This window comes from Salmo trutta, chromosome 5 (assembly GCF_901001165.1).
Source record: "Salmo trutta chromosome 5, fSalTru1.1, whole genome shotgun sequence".
Classification (NCBI taxonomy): domain Eukaryota; kingdom Metazoa; phylum Chordata; class Actinopteri; order Salmoniformes; family Salmonidae; genus Salmo; species Salmo trutta.
Genome location: NC_042961.1, coordinates 13,007,497 through 13,024,451, shown reverse-complemented (window position 1 = coordinate 13,024,451; position 16,955 = coordinate 13,007,497). Strand labels below are relative to the sequence as shown.

Sequence of the window (16,955 nt, the reverse complement as noted above, 5' to 3'; positions counted from 1 at the left end):
TTTACTGTAACACTCTGCACTGAGTTTTGGAATTATTACCTGGATGTAAATTCCTTCAAAACAAGTTCTTACTTTTCTGTGGGGACAAGGAGAGAACACAGAATGAGGGAGGACAGTTTGGCAGGTTGGTTTCAGGGACCAAAATGTGAGACATGCAGGAGAGGTCACATGCCTCTGTCCTCTAACAGCTCAGCTGACTCCTCTAAAGGCTGGATTCAATCTGCATTGCAGAAGTATCACGGAAGATCCACGTTATAGCTTGATTGAAATTTAAAGGCAATGTTCCCACGTTCGTGGAAACTGCATTCACAGTAAACGCTGCATACAGTTGATCAGCTGCATACAGTTGCATACACTGTACCACAATTCCAGTGGGTCAGAAGTTTACATACACTAAGTTGACTGTGCCTTTAATCAGCTTGGAAAATTCCAGAAAATTATGTCATGGCTTTAGAAGCTTCTGTTAGGTTAATTGACATAATTTGAGTCAATTGGAGACCTGTACCTGTGGAGGTATTTCAAGGCCTACCTTCAAACTCAGTACCTCTTTGCTTCACATCATGGAAAATCCAAAGAAATCAGCCAAGACCTCAAAGAAAAATGGTAGACCTCCACAAGTCTGGTTCATACTTTGGAGCAATTTCCAAATGACTGAAGGTACCACGTTCATCTGTACAAACAATAGTACACAAGTATAAACATCATGAGCCCACACAGCCGTCATACCGCTCAGGGAGGAGACGCGTTCTGTCTCCTAGAGATGAGCGTACTTTGGTCTGAAAAGTGCAAATCAATGAAGATGCGGAGGAAACAGGTATAAAAGTAGCTATATTAACAGTATAACGAGTCCTATATTGACATAACATGAAAGGCCGCTAAGTAAGGAAGAAGCCACTGCTCCAAAACCACCATAAAAAAGCCAGACTACGGTTTGCAACTGCACATGGAGACAAAGATCGTACTTTTTGGATAAATGTCCTCTGGTCTGATGAAACAAAATAGAACTGTTTGGCCATAATGACCATCGTTATGTTTGGAGGATAAAGGGGGAGGCTTGCAAGCCGAAGAACACCATCCCAACCGTGAAGCACGGTGGTGGCAGCATCATGTTGTGGGGGTGCTTTGCTGCAGGAGGGACTAGTGCACTTCACAAAATAGATGGCATCATGAGGGAGGAAAATTATGTGGATATATAGAAGCAACATCTCAAGACCTCAGTCAGGAAGTTAAAGCTTGGTCGCAAATGGGTCTTCCAAATGGACAATGACCCCAAGCATACTTCCAAAGTTGTGGCAAAATTGCTTAAGGACAACAAAGTCAAGATATTGGAGTGGCCATCACAAAAACCTGACCTGAATCCTATAGAACTGAAAAAGCATGTGCGAGCATGGAGGCCTACAAACCTGACTCAGTTACACCAGCTCTTTCAGGAGGAATGGGCCAAAATGCACCCAACTTACTGTGGGAAGCTTGTGAAAGGCTACCCGAAACATTTGACCCAAGTTAAACAATTTAAAGGCAATGCTACCAAATACTAATTGAGTGGATGTAAACTTCCGACCCACTGGGAATGTGATGAAAGAAATAAAAGCTGACATAAATCATTCTCTCTACTATTATTCTGACATTTCACATTCTTAAAATAAAGTGGTGATCCTAACTGACCTAAGACAGGGAATCTTTACTAGGATTAAATGTCAGTAATTGTGAAAAACTGAGTTTAAATATATTTGGCTGAGGTATATGTAAACTTCCGACTTCAACTATGTGGGCTCAAGGAAATTACCTTTACATTTTAACGCGGATCTTCTGCGATACGGATTAAATCCAGCCTTAAATGTCAGAGGAGTTAACAAATGCAACATTGTGTATCAAACTACATAAAAACATGATTTCACAAGAATAATAAACCAATATGTGTAGGTTATATCCAGATATACTTGTGCTCCTATTGCATCTAAGTCTTGAAATGGAATGATGAATGTCTAACTACCATTGTTGAATAAATCTTTTTTTTATTAATAAACGTCTGATTAATCAGTTAATCATGAAATATACAGTGCCTTTCAGAAAGTATTCACACCCATTGACTTTTTACACATTTTGTTGTGAAACAGCCTGCATTTAAAATGGATTAGAATGAGATTTGTTGTCACTGATCTACACACAATACCCCATAATGTCAAAGTGCAATTATGTTTTTAGAAATGTTTACAAATGAATTAAAAACAAAAAGCTGAAATGTCTTGAGTCAATAAGTATTCAACCCCTTTGCTATGGCAAGCCTAAATAAATTCCGGAGTAAAAATGTCCTTAACAAGTCACATAATAAGTTGCATTGACTCACTCTGTGTGCAATAATAGTGTTTAACATGATTTTTGAATGACTACCTCATCTCTGTTCCCCACACATACAATTATCTGTAAGCTCCCTCAGTCGAGCAGTGAAATTCAAACACAGATTCAACCACAAAGACCAGGGAGATTTTTCAATGCCTAAAATAAAAATAAAATAAAGCAGACATTGAATATCCCTTTGAGCATGGTGAAGTTATTAATGGTGTATCAAGACACCCAGTCACTGTAAAGATACAGGCGTCCTTCCTAACTCAGTTGCCGGAGAGAAAGGAAACCACTCAGGGATTTCACCAATGGTGACTTTAAAACAGTTACAGAGTTTAATGGCTGCGATAGGAGAACACTGAGGATGGATCAACAACATTGTAGTTATCTACAATACTTACCTAATTGACAGAACAGAATAAAAATATTCCAAAACATGCATCCTGTTTGCAACAATTCAGGCTGTAACACAACAAAATGTGGAATAAGTCAAGGGGTATGAATACTTTCTGAAGACACTGTATAGGCTAATTTCTCAAATGAAACACAATAATTCCTTTAACAAAACTCTTAGAAAAGCTTACTTGGTGCTATAACTGCAACATAAAAGTCAAACAGGAAGGAAAGGAGAGGCACAGTACATGTTGACAAGGCCCTGAAAAAGATGGTCATGAAACGTCACCATGCCCGTGTCCAGGGGAGGTGAGGAAGGGAAGGAGAGAGTGATAAAGCAGTGGATACGCTTTATCTGAACAGGCCCGTTGGTCGACCAGAAAAACCCATGTCCTCTTACCACATTTCGAGTGAATTTCTCAAATGAAGTTCTGCGGTCCTGAATGCCTCCATACTTAACAAAAGAAAGACGAATAAAGAAAGGGAAAGCCAGAAAAGAAGGACAGAGCTGAAACCAAAAAGTGAAGTAATGGGAAACAAACTAAACTGTGAGGAGAGGCCCTTTGAAAAATAATAGCAAAGATAAGGATATGCTGATGTGATTATGATGAGAATTATACAGTGATACGTGACATAACACAAAACATAAGCCAAATCATAGAAAATCATGAATGAACTATCATTTTAATTATAAACTGGGTGGTTGGAGCCCTGAATGCTGATTGGCTGACAGCCCTGGTATATCAGACCGTATACCAAGGGTATGACAAAACATTTACTTGAACTGCTTTAATTACGTTGGTAACCAGTTTATAATAGCAATAAGGCACCTCGAGGGTTTGTGGTATATGGCCAATATACCACGGCAAAGGAGTGTATCCAGGCACTCCACTTTGTGTCGTGCATAAGAACAGCCCTTAGCCGTGGTATATTGGCCATATACCACACCCCCTCAGGCCTTATTGCTTAATTACCCCATTATCACAACCATCGTTACAGGTCAGACACCTTATGAGGAATTTTCTTTGCATATGAAAATGCTGCTACAGTAGTTATTCCTTCACTGCTGGAGGCATCAATGTCATTGTTCCAGGCCCTAGACAGGGCAGGTCAGAGAACAGCAGTGTACACAGCCATGTTTATTCTTTGAAGACCTTACCTTTTTCTTGGCCTGTAGCAGCTCCTGGTAGGCACTGGAACGGATGAAGCGGCTGTAGGAGTCACTCTTCATCAGCTTGAAGATGTGATCCTGTCAACCACAAGGAAATGGTTCAACCACAGTGATGGACACGTTGTAACTGTCTCTGGAGACAAATGTACTCAACAGTACAGTAACTTATCCAGCTGATATCCCAAACACACTACAGGCATAAGTCAGTAACCTGCCTATAATTACCCTACAGTTCACTAACATATTACTACAGTGTTACCTGTGCGTCCTCAAAGGCATAGCGTCCAGGGTCCTTGACGTTCTGGGTGGTCTTGTCATAGCTCTTTGAGTCAACGTTGATGGCACTGGGAGCTCCAGAGGCCAAGAACTCCTGCCAGATCTCCTGAACCCGGGTCGGGACCTCCCGGATGGGCCTCTTCTTTACCTCCTGGACCGCTAGCCAGAACCTGCAGGACACAACATGGGGGCAGGGAATAACACAATTGTATTTGGCATCATCCTCATCATCATCATCATCATGATGTGGCCGGTGACACTTTGCTTCTTGAAAGTCCAGTCTCTTGAAAACTTTGCTGCTGACATTGTCACGCCCTGATCTGTTTCACCTGTTCTGTGATTGTCTCCACCCCCTCCAGGTGTCGCTTATTTTCCCCAGTGTATTTATCCCTGTGTTTCCTGTCTCTCTGTGCCAGTTCGTCTTGTATGTTTAGTCAAGTCAACCAGCGTGTTTTTTCCCGTACTCCTTTTCTATTCTCTTTTGCTAGTCTTCCCGGTTTTGACTCCTGCCTGATCATTCTGCCTACCCTGACCTTGAATCTGCCTGCCCTTCAGTACCTATTGGACTCTGAACTGGTTTTGACCTTTTGCCTGTAGACAACCATTCTCTTGCCTACCCCTTTTTGGATTATTAAACATTGTAAGAGTCCAACCATCTGCCTCCTGTGTCTGCATCTGGGTCTCACCTTGTGCCTTGATAGACATGCAAAACATTTTGAGGCTGTATCAACAGTGGACTAATTAAAAAATACCAAAAAATAATATAGAGTGGATTTTCCCTTGAACTATAAACATGATCACTTGAACCCCTATATTTTTGTCTTTCTCTATCACTCTTTAGGCTAATATAGGACAAGCAACGTATTGTACGTGTGAATGCTTGTGCATGTCTTGTCCAGGGTAAGCCGTTTTCCCAACATGGTTTCTTATAGGAATTTCTGGATGTGTACTGCAAAGATTTGTCTGAAAATATTTGTCTGAAATATAAATTCAGTGCTCAGTTATGTCCTCTAATGGTGATAACATCACATCTAATTTTAGGGTAATTAATGTGACCAATTAGGTGTTAAATTCCACCTCTGACTCTGTTAGATAATAACAACACTCACTTAGTTACATTACCAGATTGACCTGAAGATTAGCTCTGGGCAAAACAGTTCAGACAAGTACTAGAAGAGGAAGTACAGGAAGCGTGAATGAAGTGCAAGGATAGGTTATGATTGTGTGTGAGAGAAAAGAAGTGAGAGTGTGTGCATGTGGGGGTGTACGTGCGTTAAATGTGTGTGCACTTTATCCCCTACCTCAGGTTCTCTGAGCTGAACTCAGACTCCAGGAACTTGAGGAACTGCTCCCTCCCCACCTGATCCTTGAGAACCTCGTTGATGCCGAACGCCCACCTCTTCACCCTCTGCTGACCTGGCTCCTTACTAGGGAGAGACACACGCAGTCAGACATCACAGTGTACAGAGGGAAAACCTCAGTGAACAGTTAACAGTACACAGTCTACACTACACAGCTACAAACAATTGTATTACTACCTGACATCCCTCAGGAGATGGTCTGATCCAGAGCAACTCACAAATCATTTACTGTTACCACTTACTACTTGTACCAGTGTAAAACAACACAGAATAACCACAGAGATGTAATAATAAAGTTGAAAAAGACACACCTAGCCTCCAGCTCCCATACTGTGGTATCTTCTGAGATCCAGGGGTTGGAGGGGTCGGTCGACGTGATGAAGGGGTCATATTCCACATACTGCTCTGTATAGGCCAACAAACTGGGAAGAAAGACACCTTACTCTTCAGTTCAGGCAGGTAGAGTGTACAGAAAATGTGACAATGTATCGTGCGGCCTGGGGAACTCAGGATATGACTAACATCAATGCTACACAGTACTTGACCTTCGAAGATAGCAGGAAGTGATGCAGTATCTTTGCTTTAACACAATAGTGAGTAACCCAGGCAGCTGAGAATGGGAATCTCTGTACAGTGTTATGTACACTCTGTTCAGTGTTACATAACAGCACAAGAAATGACAATTAGCCTTAGTGCTGATGATACACAGCAGGTATTGTTTGGGCTAAACACTTTTCAAGGTTGTCTAAGCTCTTAATTACTGGCTATATTAAGTTTTAGAGAGTTCATGAAGGGATTAATGGGGGGGAGAATGAAGAGACGGAGAACTTCACTCACCTCTCAGCCACTTTGGACATTTTCAGTCGATGTCTGTCTAATTGCCCTCCCCAATAATTGATCTGGAACAACATGGGGAAACAATATTTTGTGAATTTCTGGAAACTGGTCGAACTGACAAGACAGTAGCAGTGTTGCCATCTTAAATGTACATTTGAAAAGAACAGTTCCCTTCCAAACATCCATTTTTGCAATGCAAGAGAAACTACCCTGGAAGTCCAGCAGCTTCTACATTACCTGGTCCTGTAGCTGCTCCTCTGTGGCTGGCTTGGCCTCTGGGGCGGGGGTGTGGGTGGGGCTGTGGGTTCGCACATCATTCTGAGGCCCATATACTGACTGAGACAGAGAGATAATCAGAACCCACCCAAAATCAAATATTTTCAAATAACAGTGTTTCAGTTGACCTGTTATTCAGAATGAATGGATTTATAGGAAAATTTACCTTTCTTGTCTTTTGGGGATTTTTCATTCTGGAGGACTTCTTTATGTCGACTTCTGTTGTGTTTACACATCCGGGCTGGAGAGCAACAGAAATGAACAGAAGAAAAACAAGCCCTTTAGGGAGCATTCTCTGCTTCTTCCTATTGATTCACTAGCAGCTCAGGTAGGACTGTTTAGGGAACCCAGAAAACCAGCTTCTTCTATTGCACTTTGCTACACGCTCAGTCAAACATGATCTAGTGAAATATTAATGTAAAACATATTGTCTGTACGTCCTGCATGATCAAACAAGGGGCACAATTAAGGTATCCTCCAGGACCACGGTGGCTAATTGGTTTGACAAGGCTGCTGTGAAATCAGAAAGGAACCTGATTATAATGTTCCAAGCATGCATGAATTGATCCTGTTATTTTCCAATTAAGCTCATGGAGCTGGATTTTTCCAGGGAAGCGGCTCCATTCCCTAGTGGAAGATATTACTAAGAAGGAAGTGTGTCTGAATGGATGATGAGGTCATAGAGACCACTGGAGAGCTGCAGGTGAATACATCATTATTTTAGGACTTGACGGTACAATAATAACATTTTGGTATTACGGCAGGCAAAGAAGAAAGCAAAAAGCGATGCCTTTACCAAGCAAAATAATTGACGATTATCCAAACCCCTCACATTATTCATATTAAACATTATTCACATTGAACATTATTCATATTGAATAGAGAAGTAAATAGCTTTGTAGACTGAAGAAAGCACAGGTTAAGTTCTTTAACATTTACAAAAAACATCTAATAAAAACAATCTGTGCCATGTATTTTTAATTTATAAGATAAGATCAATGTAGGTTTTTGACAATGGATATTTCTAAGCATGGTACGCATGACAATACACAACAATATTCCACAAACAGAAATACTAAGTTAGGGGCTCGATTCAATCCGTATTGCGGAAGTTCAGCGTTATAGCGCGATTGAAATTTAAAGGCAATGTTCTGCGTTTGTGGAGACTGCAATCACGGTAAATGCTACATATGTCTGCTCAATCAGAAATTAACTTAACATTTCAATCGCGCTATTGCGTTGCAGTTAAGTGATACAGATTGAATCAATCCCTTACATGCTGACCACACCGCTCACGTCGCGTCAGCGAGCGTCTGCGTGGCCAGGCGCTAAAATACAAATTGGTTCAATTTCTAACGCTCATCGCGCTGCAAGTCCGACTTCTCCCATCTCCTCATTGGTGTTTAGGAGCCTATACCCACGTGCCTTCTCCTCATTGGTGTTTAGGAGCCTATACCCACGTGGGTGATTGAAAGATTAACTGAGGTCCGCACTCCAGTCGGTTGTAGGAATGCACCATAAAATTGGTTGCCAACCGTCATATAAAGTCCAAAGAAGAAAAAGAAGCCTGAAGGAAGGAGGAGAGATGATGAGAAATTAATTCGGTTTACTGTTTTATCTGTGGATTAATTGTCGGAGTAGTGGACCTTGCGCATTTCAGGTAAAAGAACAACCCAATGTTTATATCCCAGGACAAATTAGCTAGCAACAGCAAGCTAGCTAGCTAAATTGCCATAAATGCTTCATGCTTTTTGACCTGTCCCCAAATGAATATAATTGGTTTAGAGTTTGTTTTGATATTTCAACCTGCCTGTCCTGATCGCTTCTGGTGTGGGTGAACAAAATCAACGTGCACGCAATGGCGGACTGTTACGTTGGCATGAAGGATCGGGAGACAGACGCAGGAATGCGTAATATGGGTTTTTATTAAGCCCCAAAGGTACAGGGACGAAGACCAAACAAACACAAAACACAGGGTAGAAACCGAAAACAAAAGAGCGAGGAGTACCTCGAATAAATAACACATGTGCACAATGATTAACACACGGGAGGAGACCCGTAATCATCTGCACAATCCATAATGGCACGAAAGTCAAAACACACAGCACAGGTACTCGAACGCACCAACGGACATTGTAACAATAATCGACAGCCCAATGGAAACCAAAGGGCACACTTATACAAGTACTAATCAGTGGGAACAGGGGACAGGTGTGCCTAATGAAAGTTCCAGAGGCACGCGCGCGTCCAGTTTGGTCAGCATGTTAGGCTCCAGTTAGCTGTATTCTCCAGTGGAAGATTTGGCCAAACCTTGTAGCTAGGTTTTATGTTATGGAGATAGTGTACCTCTTGTAGGATGAGATTTTAAAAGCTCAATAAACTCACCACTGGTCTGTGCACATCCCAAAACGCTCTTTCTTGACTATCGAGAATTTTCCTCTCAATCTTATCTCTTTTCTTGTCAACTCTGAGGACAAAGGATACACAGTACAAGCAATTACTTTTTAGGTCTTTTCACAAAACCATCTTTTGTGTAATTATTCATGTTTTTTCTTTGACACTTCCCCTGCCTAAAATGTGGTGTTATTAGGAAACTGCTGAGAAATGGTAGTTAGAACTGATGGCACATCCGTTATAATGAGTAGGAGTGTGGTGATCAACTTAACACTCATCAACACATAGTAGATTTGTTTAATTTGGAAACTTACTTTGCTTGTGCTTCTGCTTGCATAAATATGAACTCCCATTTTCTGGCAAATGCTCTCTGTAGCCTCGCTAAGCTCTCCTGAAACAACAATAACCATAAAAAATCCAAACAGTAAATCTAGCCAAATAATGATTTGTCTTGTCTCATGACATGATATAATAACACAATAATAGCAACAGAACAAAAGGTTTTCACTTTGAAGATACAGGCTGATATCAGTGTTAAGGATGCTAGTGCTAACATGCTAAAGATATGAAGATACAGGCTGATATCAGTGTTAAGGATGCTAGTGCTAACATGCTAAAGATATGAAGATACAGGCTGATATCAATGTTAAGGATGCTAGTGCTAACATATTTACTTGCCTAGTTAAATAAAAGTTAAATAAAAAAAATACAAATAAAAAACATTGATATCAGCCTGTATCTTCATCTCTTTAGTATGTTAGCACTAGCATCCTTAACATTGATATCAGCCTGTATCTTCATCTCTTTAGTATGTTAGCACTAGCATCCTTAACATTGATATCAGCCTGTATCTTCATCTCATTAGTATGTTAGCACTAGCATCCTTAACATTGATATCAGCGTTTATCTTCATCTCTTTAGTATGTTAGCACTAGCATCCTTAACATTGATATCAGCCTGTATCTTCATCTCTTTAGTATGTTAGCACTAGCATCCATAACATTATTATCAGCATTTATCTTCATCTCTTTAGTATGTTAGCAGTAGCATCCTTAACATTGATATCAGCATTTATCTTCATCTCCTTAGTATGTTAGCACTAGCATCCTTAACACTTAACTAGGCAAGTTAAGGATGCTAGTGCTAACATACTACATAGACAATGACAATGAAGAGAGAAGACCTACCGCCTCGTAGTCTGCCAGCTCCAGACGAGCTTTGTTTTGCATTGTTCTTTTGCAGAGGTAAACGGCTGGGGCACAGAACACAGAGGAAGAACAAATCAATCAGAAAACAGAGAAAACTACTGTTGACCAGATGCTGTTTTACAGATAACATTTTAACTTTGCCAAACCCTTTCTGCATCAGCTGCAGTCTAGGCCACAACATTGATGTCATTCCATAACCAGAGTACAATGTGGCATGTAAAATGGTCTTAACAACATCCATCGCTGCTTTGAGGATGCAAACGGCTATCTAGGGGTTGTAGCAACTTACATACAAATACATATATTCACACATTGAATTGAACAAACCACCAATGATGGTTCTGTTTTCTTCTGCAAAGCCATTTGGGCCACAATGTACTGCATGTCAGATGCTACACAAATAAAATCAATTTTGATATTATCATGTTGATGGTTACATTCAATGCTCTGTACAGCCTTCCATTGTGTAAAACTATTCACTACTGCTAAAACGCACTTACCATAGTCTGTATTCTCTGGTTCCCAGCAGTTTGACGGCCAGAAGTAGGGGGTCTGGGGACAACGATTGTGAGGAGGAAATAGTGAGGGACAAGGCAGCTCTAGAACTGAGACACCTTGATCTAAGAACTGATCTAAGAACTGAGAGACCTTGATCTGATAACTAATCTAAGAACTGAGACACCTTGATCTAAGAACTGATCTAAGAACTGAGACACCTGGATCTAAGAACTGATCTAAGAACAGAGACACCTTGATCTAATTGATCTAAGAACTGAGACACCTGGATCTAAGAACTGATCTAAGAACGGAGACACCTTGATCTAATTGATCTAAGAACTGAGACACCTTGATCTAATAACTGATCTAAGAATTGAGACACCTGGATCTAAGATCTGATCTAAGAACAGAGACACCTTGATCTAAGAACAGAGACACCTGACTAAAATCCCTGTTATTTCTCTAGAGCGAGGCACTTTAGTTGCCTCAGTAAAACATACAGCAATATAACTGGTTTAGGTGTAAAATATAAAGCCCATAAGTCCCTGTGGATAAGCGCTCAATAAAGACATATGAATCCTAGTCTCCATGTGTGGTCTGATATGGATTGGATCAGATACGGTAGGCAGTAGGAGTACATTATAGTACATATAAGAGCTATGCAGCCTATGAATTCACTGTACCTGAAACCTGTAGAAAGTGCCATCGTCTTTCAGTGTGAGTACATGGTCTGATATGGGGAAGAAGTAGCCGTGGGCAGCCATCAGGGTCCCCAGGTGAAGGGCCTCCACTGGACAACACAAATAAAATCCTATAATTTTCCACCACAACACCCCTAATATTCCCACTGTCCCCTTTGACACACCTCACTTCCCCCCTTCACCGGGGTATGGTAAATGAGGTCAGTATAGTACCGTTGGGGATGTTTACCTCATATGCCATACTCTTGTCACCTCTCCTAATGTAAAATTAAACACATTCTATTTTTATCACTATTTCTCTGTATCTAGAATGTATGTAAGACTCAGCTATGCATCAATAAATTATCACTCATTCATGTTTAAAGACATGTTTACTGATAAATGTGAGTGCCCTTTAAGTGTATTTGCGTGTTTGCGTGTAGATGTGTGTGTGTTTATGCATTTTGTGCTTCTGTGAGATTGTTAGTCTGCATGTTAGATGCAATGTTTTGAAGCGAAACAGCAACATACTGTAGAGATATAGCAATTACAGAAAGAGCCAGATAGTCTTCTGTAGGGAAGCTACACACAGATTGCATATATTCAAGCATTCTGAGAGTGGATTTGCACATTAATCTAAATTAATGTCTGGTTAGAGCTTCACACACAGTGGATATCAAACAGGCTTAAAGACAAATCCACTCACCCACCCAAAATAACTTTAGTCTACTCAATGTTTATATTTCTTTACTTTTAACAACTTTATGGATTGTTAGCACATAGCCCTAAATCATGCATTTATTACCACAAATTGTGGTATACCCAGAAGTATACAGCTGATCCGTAGGCTAATCGGATTCATTTCCTAAACTCAAGAGGGAAAAGGATGAAACAGGAAAATAAATAATATTATTTCTTAGACTGGAATAGAAATTAGTGTCTGGCTTGGGAAGAGTATCCTCAAATTGTTATTCCCTAGCTAAAGTACAGCTGTCTGACTTTAAGATCCCCGACTCTACTCGTATGCCCTGTAATCGTCTTTAAAATGGCTGAGCCATTAAAATGTATACTTCCTCCTAAATACCCTGCAAACTGGAGGTCATTGTTGTACTAGTATGTGGCTATGGGTGTATTGGTACTGTCCATTTGTGTTCTATAACATTTGTAACCAAATGTAAACTTTCCTCACAGGACCATTGGGGCCTCCAACAAGATTCTCTCAAGCTGAAACTGTGTTTCAGTGCAATTTCCTGCTCTTGTGAGACCTTGTCAGTGACGACACAGTAAAGTGAGATTCCTCAATCAAACCCCTTGAAGTCAAGCAATCAAAAGGTGTCACTCAGAGCTCTACCCTTTTCAGTCTGAACATGTTTCCTGCTGAAGCATAGGAGCAGGTATTTCACCCTGGCTACAGTCCTTTTGAGAGTTCTCCAGTGCTCCAGAGTCCATGCGTGGTTTATGAAGTACTATTGAGTCAGCTTTGTGTTAGAAAGTGATAAATGTGTCACTAATGCGGGGGAATCGACCCATCCATACCAACGCATGCAACAGAATGTACACACACACGAGCTCTCCTCTAAATCAGTGATAGGGGTTATGCCTATTGCCTCCCTTTGTCCGCCATTGAAAAGCTTCCCTCTGAGTGACCTGACCTAAAGTGGTGGCGTCTACTAGGTTACAGTATATACATGTCTTAAAAATCTATTGCTTTAGAAAAGCCTGCTACACTGAGGTTTTAGAGAAACAAAGTTCTCCACTAATGTTACAATGATTCTAATTAGCCATTGACATGTTAAATTGATACAACATGAAAGGAACTTCTCCAGAATAAGGCTGGTATAGAGTCCTTGGGACTATAATGTTTTTGTCAAAAATGTGTTAGTCACATATAATTGACCTTTAGATGGATCTTCATATGTCTATGAAGTACATTTGAAGTGATTTTATTTTTAACTTGGTGCTATAAGGTTCCATCTATCTGCAATCCAATCACAAGCCTGAACAAATAAATATAGACGGACCAATCAGAATACGTCTTTGCCATCTCCCTCTAAGTATGGTGTAGGCTAGTCTAGCCAGCAATAACGGCACTTAAGCAAAAAACAACACTGTCAGAAATCTTCAATTTGAGGACTTTGATGGGTTATGCGAGAAGAATTCACTACAGAACAATTCTGAGATCTGGGATGTGAAAACTTTGATTTTCAGTACCTCAGGACTATGATTTGCACATATAGAACCTAATAGTCCCAAGGTCTTCGATATGTCACATACACTACCGTTCAAAGGTTTGGGGTCACTTAGAAATGTCCTTGTTTTTGAAAGAAAAGCACATTTTTTGTCCATTAAAATAATATCAAATTGATCAGAAATACAGTGTAGACATTGTTAATGTTGTAAATGACTATTGAAGCAGGAAACGGCTGATTTGTTATGGAATATCTACATAGGCGTACAAAGGCCCATTATAAGCAACCATCCCTCCTGTGTTCCAATGGCAATGTTGTGTTAGCTAATCCAAGTTTATCGTTTTAAAAGGCTAATTTATCATTAGAAAACCCTTTTGAAATTATGTTAGCAGAGCTGAAAACTGTTTTTCTGATTAAAGAAGCAATAAAACTGGACTTCTTTAGACTAGTTGAGTATCTGGAACCTATTTGTGGGTTCAATCACAGGCTCAAAATGCCCAGAAACAAAGTACTTTCTTCTGAAACTCGTCAGTCTATTCTTGTTTTGAGAAATTAAAGCTATTCCATGCGAGAAATTGCCAAGAAACTGAAGATCTCGTACAACGCTGTGTACTACTCCCTTCACAGAACAACGCAAACTGGCTCTAACCAGAATAGAAAGAGTGGGATGCCCCGGTGCAGAACTGTGCAAGAGGACAAGTACATTAGAGTCTAGTTTGAGAAACAGATGCCTCACAAGTCCTCAACTGGCAGCTTCATTAAATAGTACACGCAAAACACCAGTCTCAACGTCAACAGTGAAGAGGCGACTCAGGGATGCTGGCCTTCAAGGCAGAGTTCCTCTGTCCAGTGTCTGTGTTATTTTGCCCATCTTAATAAAAAAAATGTATTGGCCAGTCTGAGATATGGCTTTTTCTTTGCAACTCTGCCTAGAAGGCCAGCATCCCAGAGTCGCCTCTTCACTGTTGACGTTGAGACTGGTGTTTTGCGGGTACTATTTAATGAAGCTGCCAGTTGAGAACTTGTGAGGCATCTGTTTCTCAAACTAGACTCTCTAATGTACTTGTCCTCTTGCACAGTTGTGCACCGGGGCATCCCACTCCTCTTTCTATTCTGGTTAGAGCCAGTTTGTGCTGTTCTGTGAAAGGAGTAGTACACAGCGTTGTACAAGAGATCTTCAGTTTCTTGGCAATTTCTCGCATGGAACAGCCTTCATTTCTCAGAACAAAAATAGACTGACGAGTTTCAGAAGAAAGTACTTTGTTTCTGGCCATTTCGAGCCTGTAAAGTAGTGTAAATGTGAATGATTCACTGTTTCACATATCTAGTGTCACATAATAGGAGACATAATAGGACACTAATAAGCATGTATTACCTTGATCTTCAATATTCAGGTTTTTGATCATCCACTGTACAATGTCAGAACCTGGAATGGAAAGCCACATACATAAATACACGCAAAGCATACTGTACAGCACCTTTTAGCCCAGTGATGTAAACTATAAACATTATTAAAGGGGCAAAATGGGATTGCTTCATCCATTTGTGGACTTATAGATCAATGAAATGTACCCACAAATTCTTGAAGAATATAACATATAAATGTCTCATAAGCTTAGTTCAACTGTCGTACCCCTTCACAACCCAAACTATTAGCTTGTTTTGCTCCATTGTTTGTAAGCAATGTTATTTTAAATAAACATTGCATACTCTCACAACATAGATACAACTATAATTTGCATAGTATTGACGGTCAGTCCTTGCATCCAAAGCTGTAACTATGGATTTAAGAGTGGTTACATTTCTTCAGCCCCCTCCCTCATTTGTTTGCAAAACATTAGTGTTATGTTTGTTTTGTTATTGTTTGAACTCCAGATTGCCCCTTTAATACACCAGAGTCGGCCGCTTAATTACATGCAAATTCCTAGCATGTGGGTGGGTAATTGGCAGTCCAACACACTATGCTTTTATTACCATTAGAAACCACCTACCTCTGTTCTCATTCATACAAATTACACCCCTGATAGTGGCTGGAACAGTCATGGCAGAACCTATCTAACTAATGCTAAGGACAACATGGCTAGTACATATCAGGGCCATATATTTAGAATGGATTTAAAGCCATCATTAGTGCACGTAAATAAAAATGATCTTACAAGTAAATAATCTTAACAGCCCACAATATTGAGTGCAACATCTGGCCTCAAGCCATCTTCACACCCCAGCTCAACCACTGGTTTTCACATGACCTAGATAGAAAAGTTATTATCACTGTGTCTCTCTCTCCATCTCTCCTCTCTAGGTGTGGTGTAAGAGATGGACGGAAGGTGTTATGTGAAGAAAAGAGATCAGCGGGGTCACCAAGAGATGGAGTGACTCTCCACCCTTTCTCTTTCTTCCCCTGTCTCTGAGACGAGCTCCTGAGGACTCGCCACGTCTTACCACAACTTCAGAAAAATAGGTGGATTGCAGTCTCTATCACTTACAAGCATTTTTTAAAACTGTGGTTAAACTAACGCAAAGCAGAACAATAATGATCAAATGCTTAAAAACATCTTCAGAATGTCTGATCCTTTTCTTGGCGTTGTACCTGGATTGCATTTCTTAGACCCACTTTTGCAAAACTTGAAATACAATTGTCATCAATGAATACAAAATTCCCTTTAAACTGTTTGTTCAAAGAATATCAACACATTGTTTTCATCAGAAGATAAAATATTGTGACCTATGTTGGTCTTGTAGTCTTAGCTGCTGCATCTAGACCACATATAATGCTGCAGCATGGGTTTGAATCCGACCCACTACTATTTCAGGAATTCCCTTATTATTTAAAAATATATAGGTCCAGTATCTTTTCTACATACTTTATATTTGTTTTTGTTGTTGTTTATGTTTACACTGATTTGTTTGTGTTGTAATGCACAAAACATTTAACCCTGCCACCTAACCCTGCCACGACCCACAGTTTGGGAAGCACTGTTTGAATTAACGCTGTCACGTCCTGACCATATACTTAGGTATTTTTGTATTATATTTGGTCAGGACGTGGCAGAGTTATGTTTGGTTATGGTATAGTGGGGTTGTGAGTGTTGGGTTAGGTTCTAGGTTAGGTTTTCTATGTGTAGGTGTATGTCTATGTTTGGTTAATTGGGGTTGGGACTCTCAGTTGAAGGCAGGTGTTGTCTATCTGCCTTTGATTGAGAGTCCCATATAGTGGGGTGTGTTTGTGTTTGGTATTTGTGGGTAATTGTATTTTGCACTGTGTTTCGTTTCACCTGTGAAACTGTCACCTTTCTCCTTTGCGTGTTTATTTTGTTTTGTCGTTTCCA

The 16,955-nt window shown here is 40.3% G+C and overlaps 1 protein-coding gene across 5 annotated transcripts in view; it reads right to left on the bottom strand.

Annotated features, from left to right (window-relative positions):
* The window catches only part of LOC115193685 (regulator of G-protein signaling 7), a 50,799-nt gene that overhangs the window by 2,284 nt on the left and 31,560 nt on the right, over positions 1-16,955 (bottom strand). For 4 of the 5 annotated variants that reach the window (XM_029752587.1, XM_029752588.1, XM_029752589.1 and 1 more), the window contains 14 exons: positions 15,002-15,052; positions 11,441-11,547; positions 10,760-10,811; positions 10,239-10,303; positions 9,366-9,442; positions 9,043-9,124; positions 6,824-6,898; positions 6,619-6,717; positions 6,382-6,443; positions 5,856-5,966; positions 5,485-5,610; positions 4,167-4,353; positions 3,896-3,985; positions 2,661-3,190 (listed from right to left, as the gene is read on the bottom strand). In XM_029752587.1, the coding sequence (XP_029608447.1) occupies positions 2,954-3,190; positions 3,896-3,985; positions 4,167-4,353; positions 5,485-5,610; positions 5,856-5,966; positions 6,382-6,443; positions 6,619-6,717; positions 6,824-6,898; positions 9,043-9,124; positions 9,366-9,442; positions 10,239-10,303; positions 10,760-10,811; positions 11,441-11,547; positions 15,002-15,052 (1,421 nt within the window). In that variant the 3' untranslated portion in view covers positions 2,661-2,953. Of the gene's footprint in view, positions 1-39; positions 77-2,660; positions 3,191-3,895; positions 3,986-4,166; positions 4,354-5,484; positions 5,611-5,855; positions 5,967-6,381; positions 6,444-6,618; positions 6,718-6,823; positions 6,899-9,042; positions 9,125-9,365; positions 9,443-10,238; positions 10,304-10,759; positions 10,812-11,440; positions 11,548-15,001; positions 15,053-16,955 lie in introns of those variants that run through there. The other variant, XM_029752591.1, reaches the window with a different exon arrangement.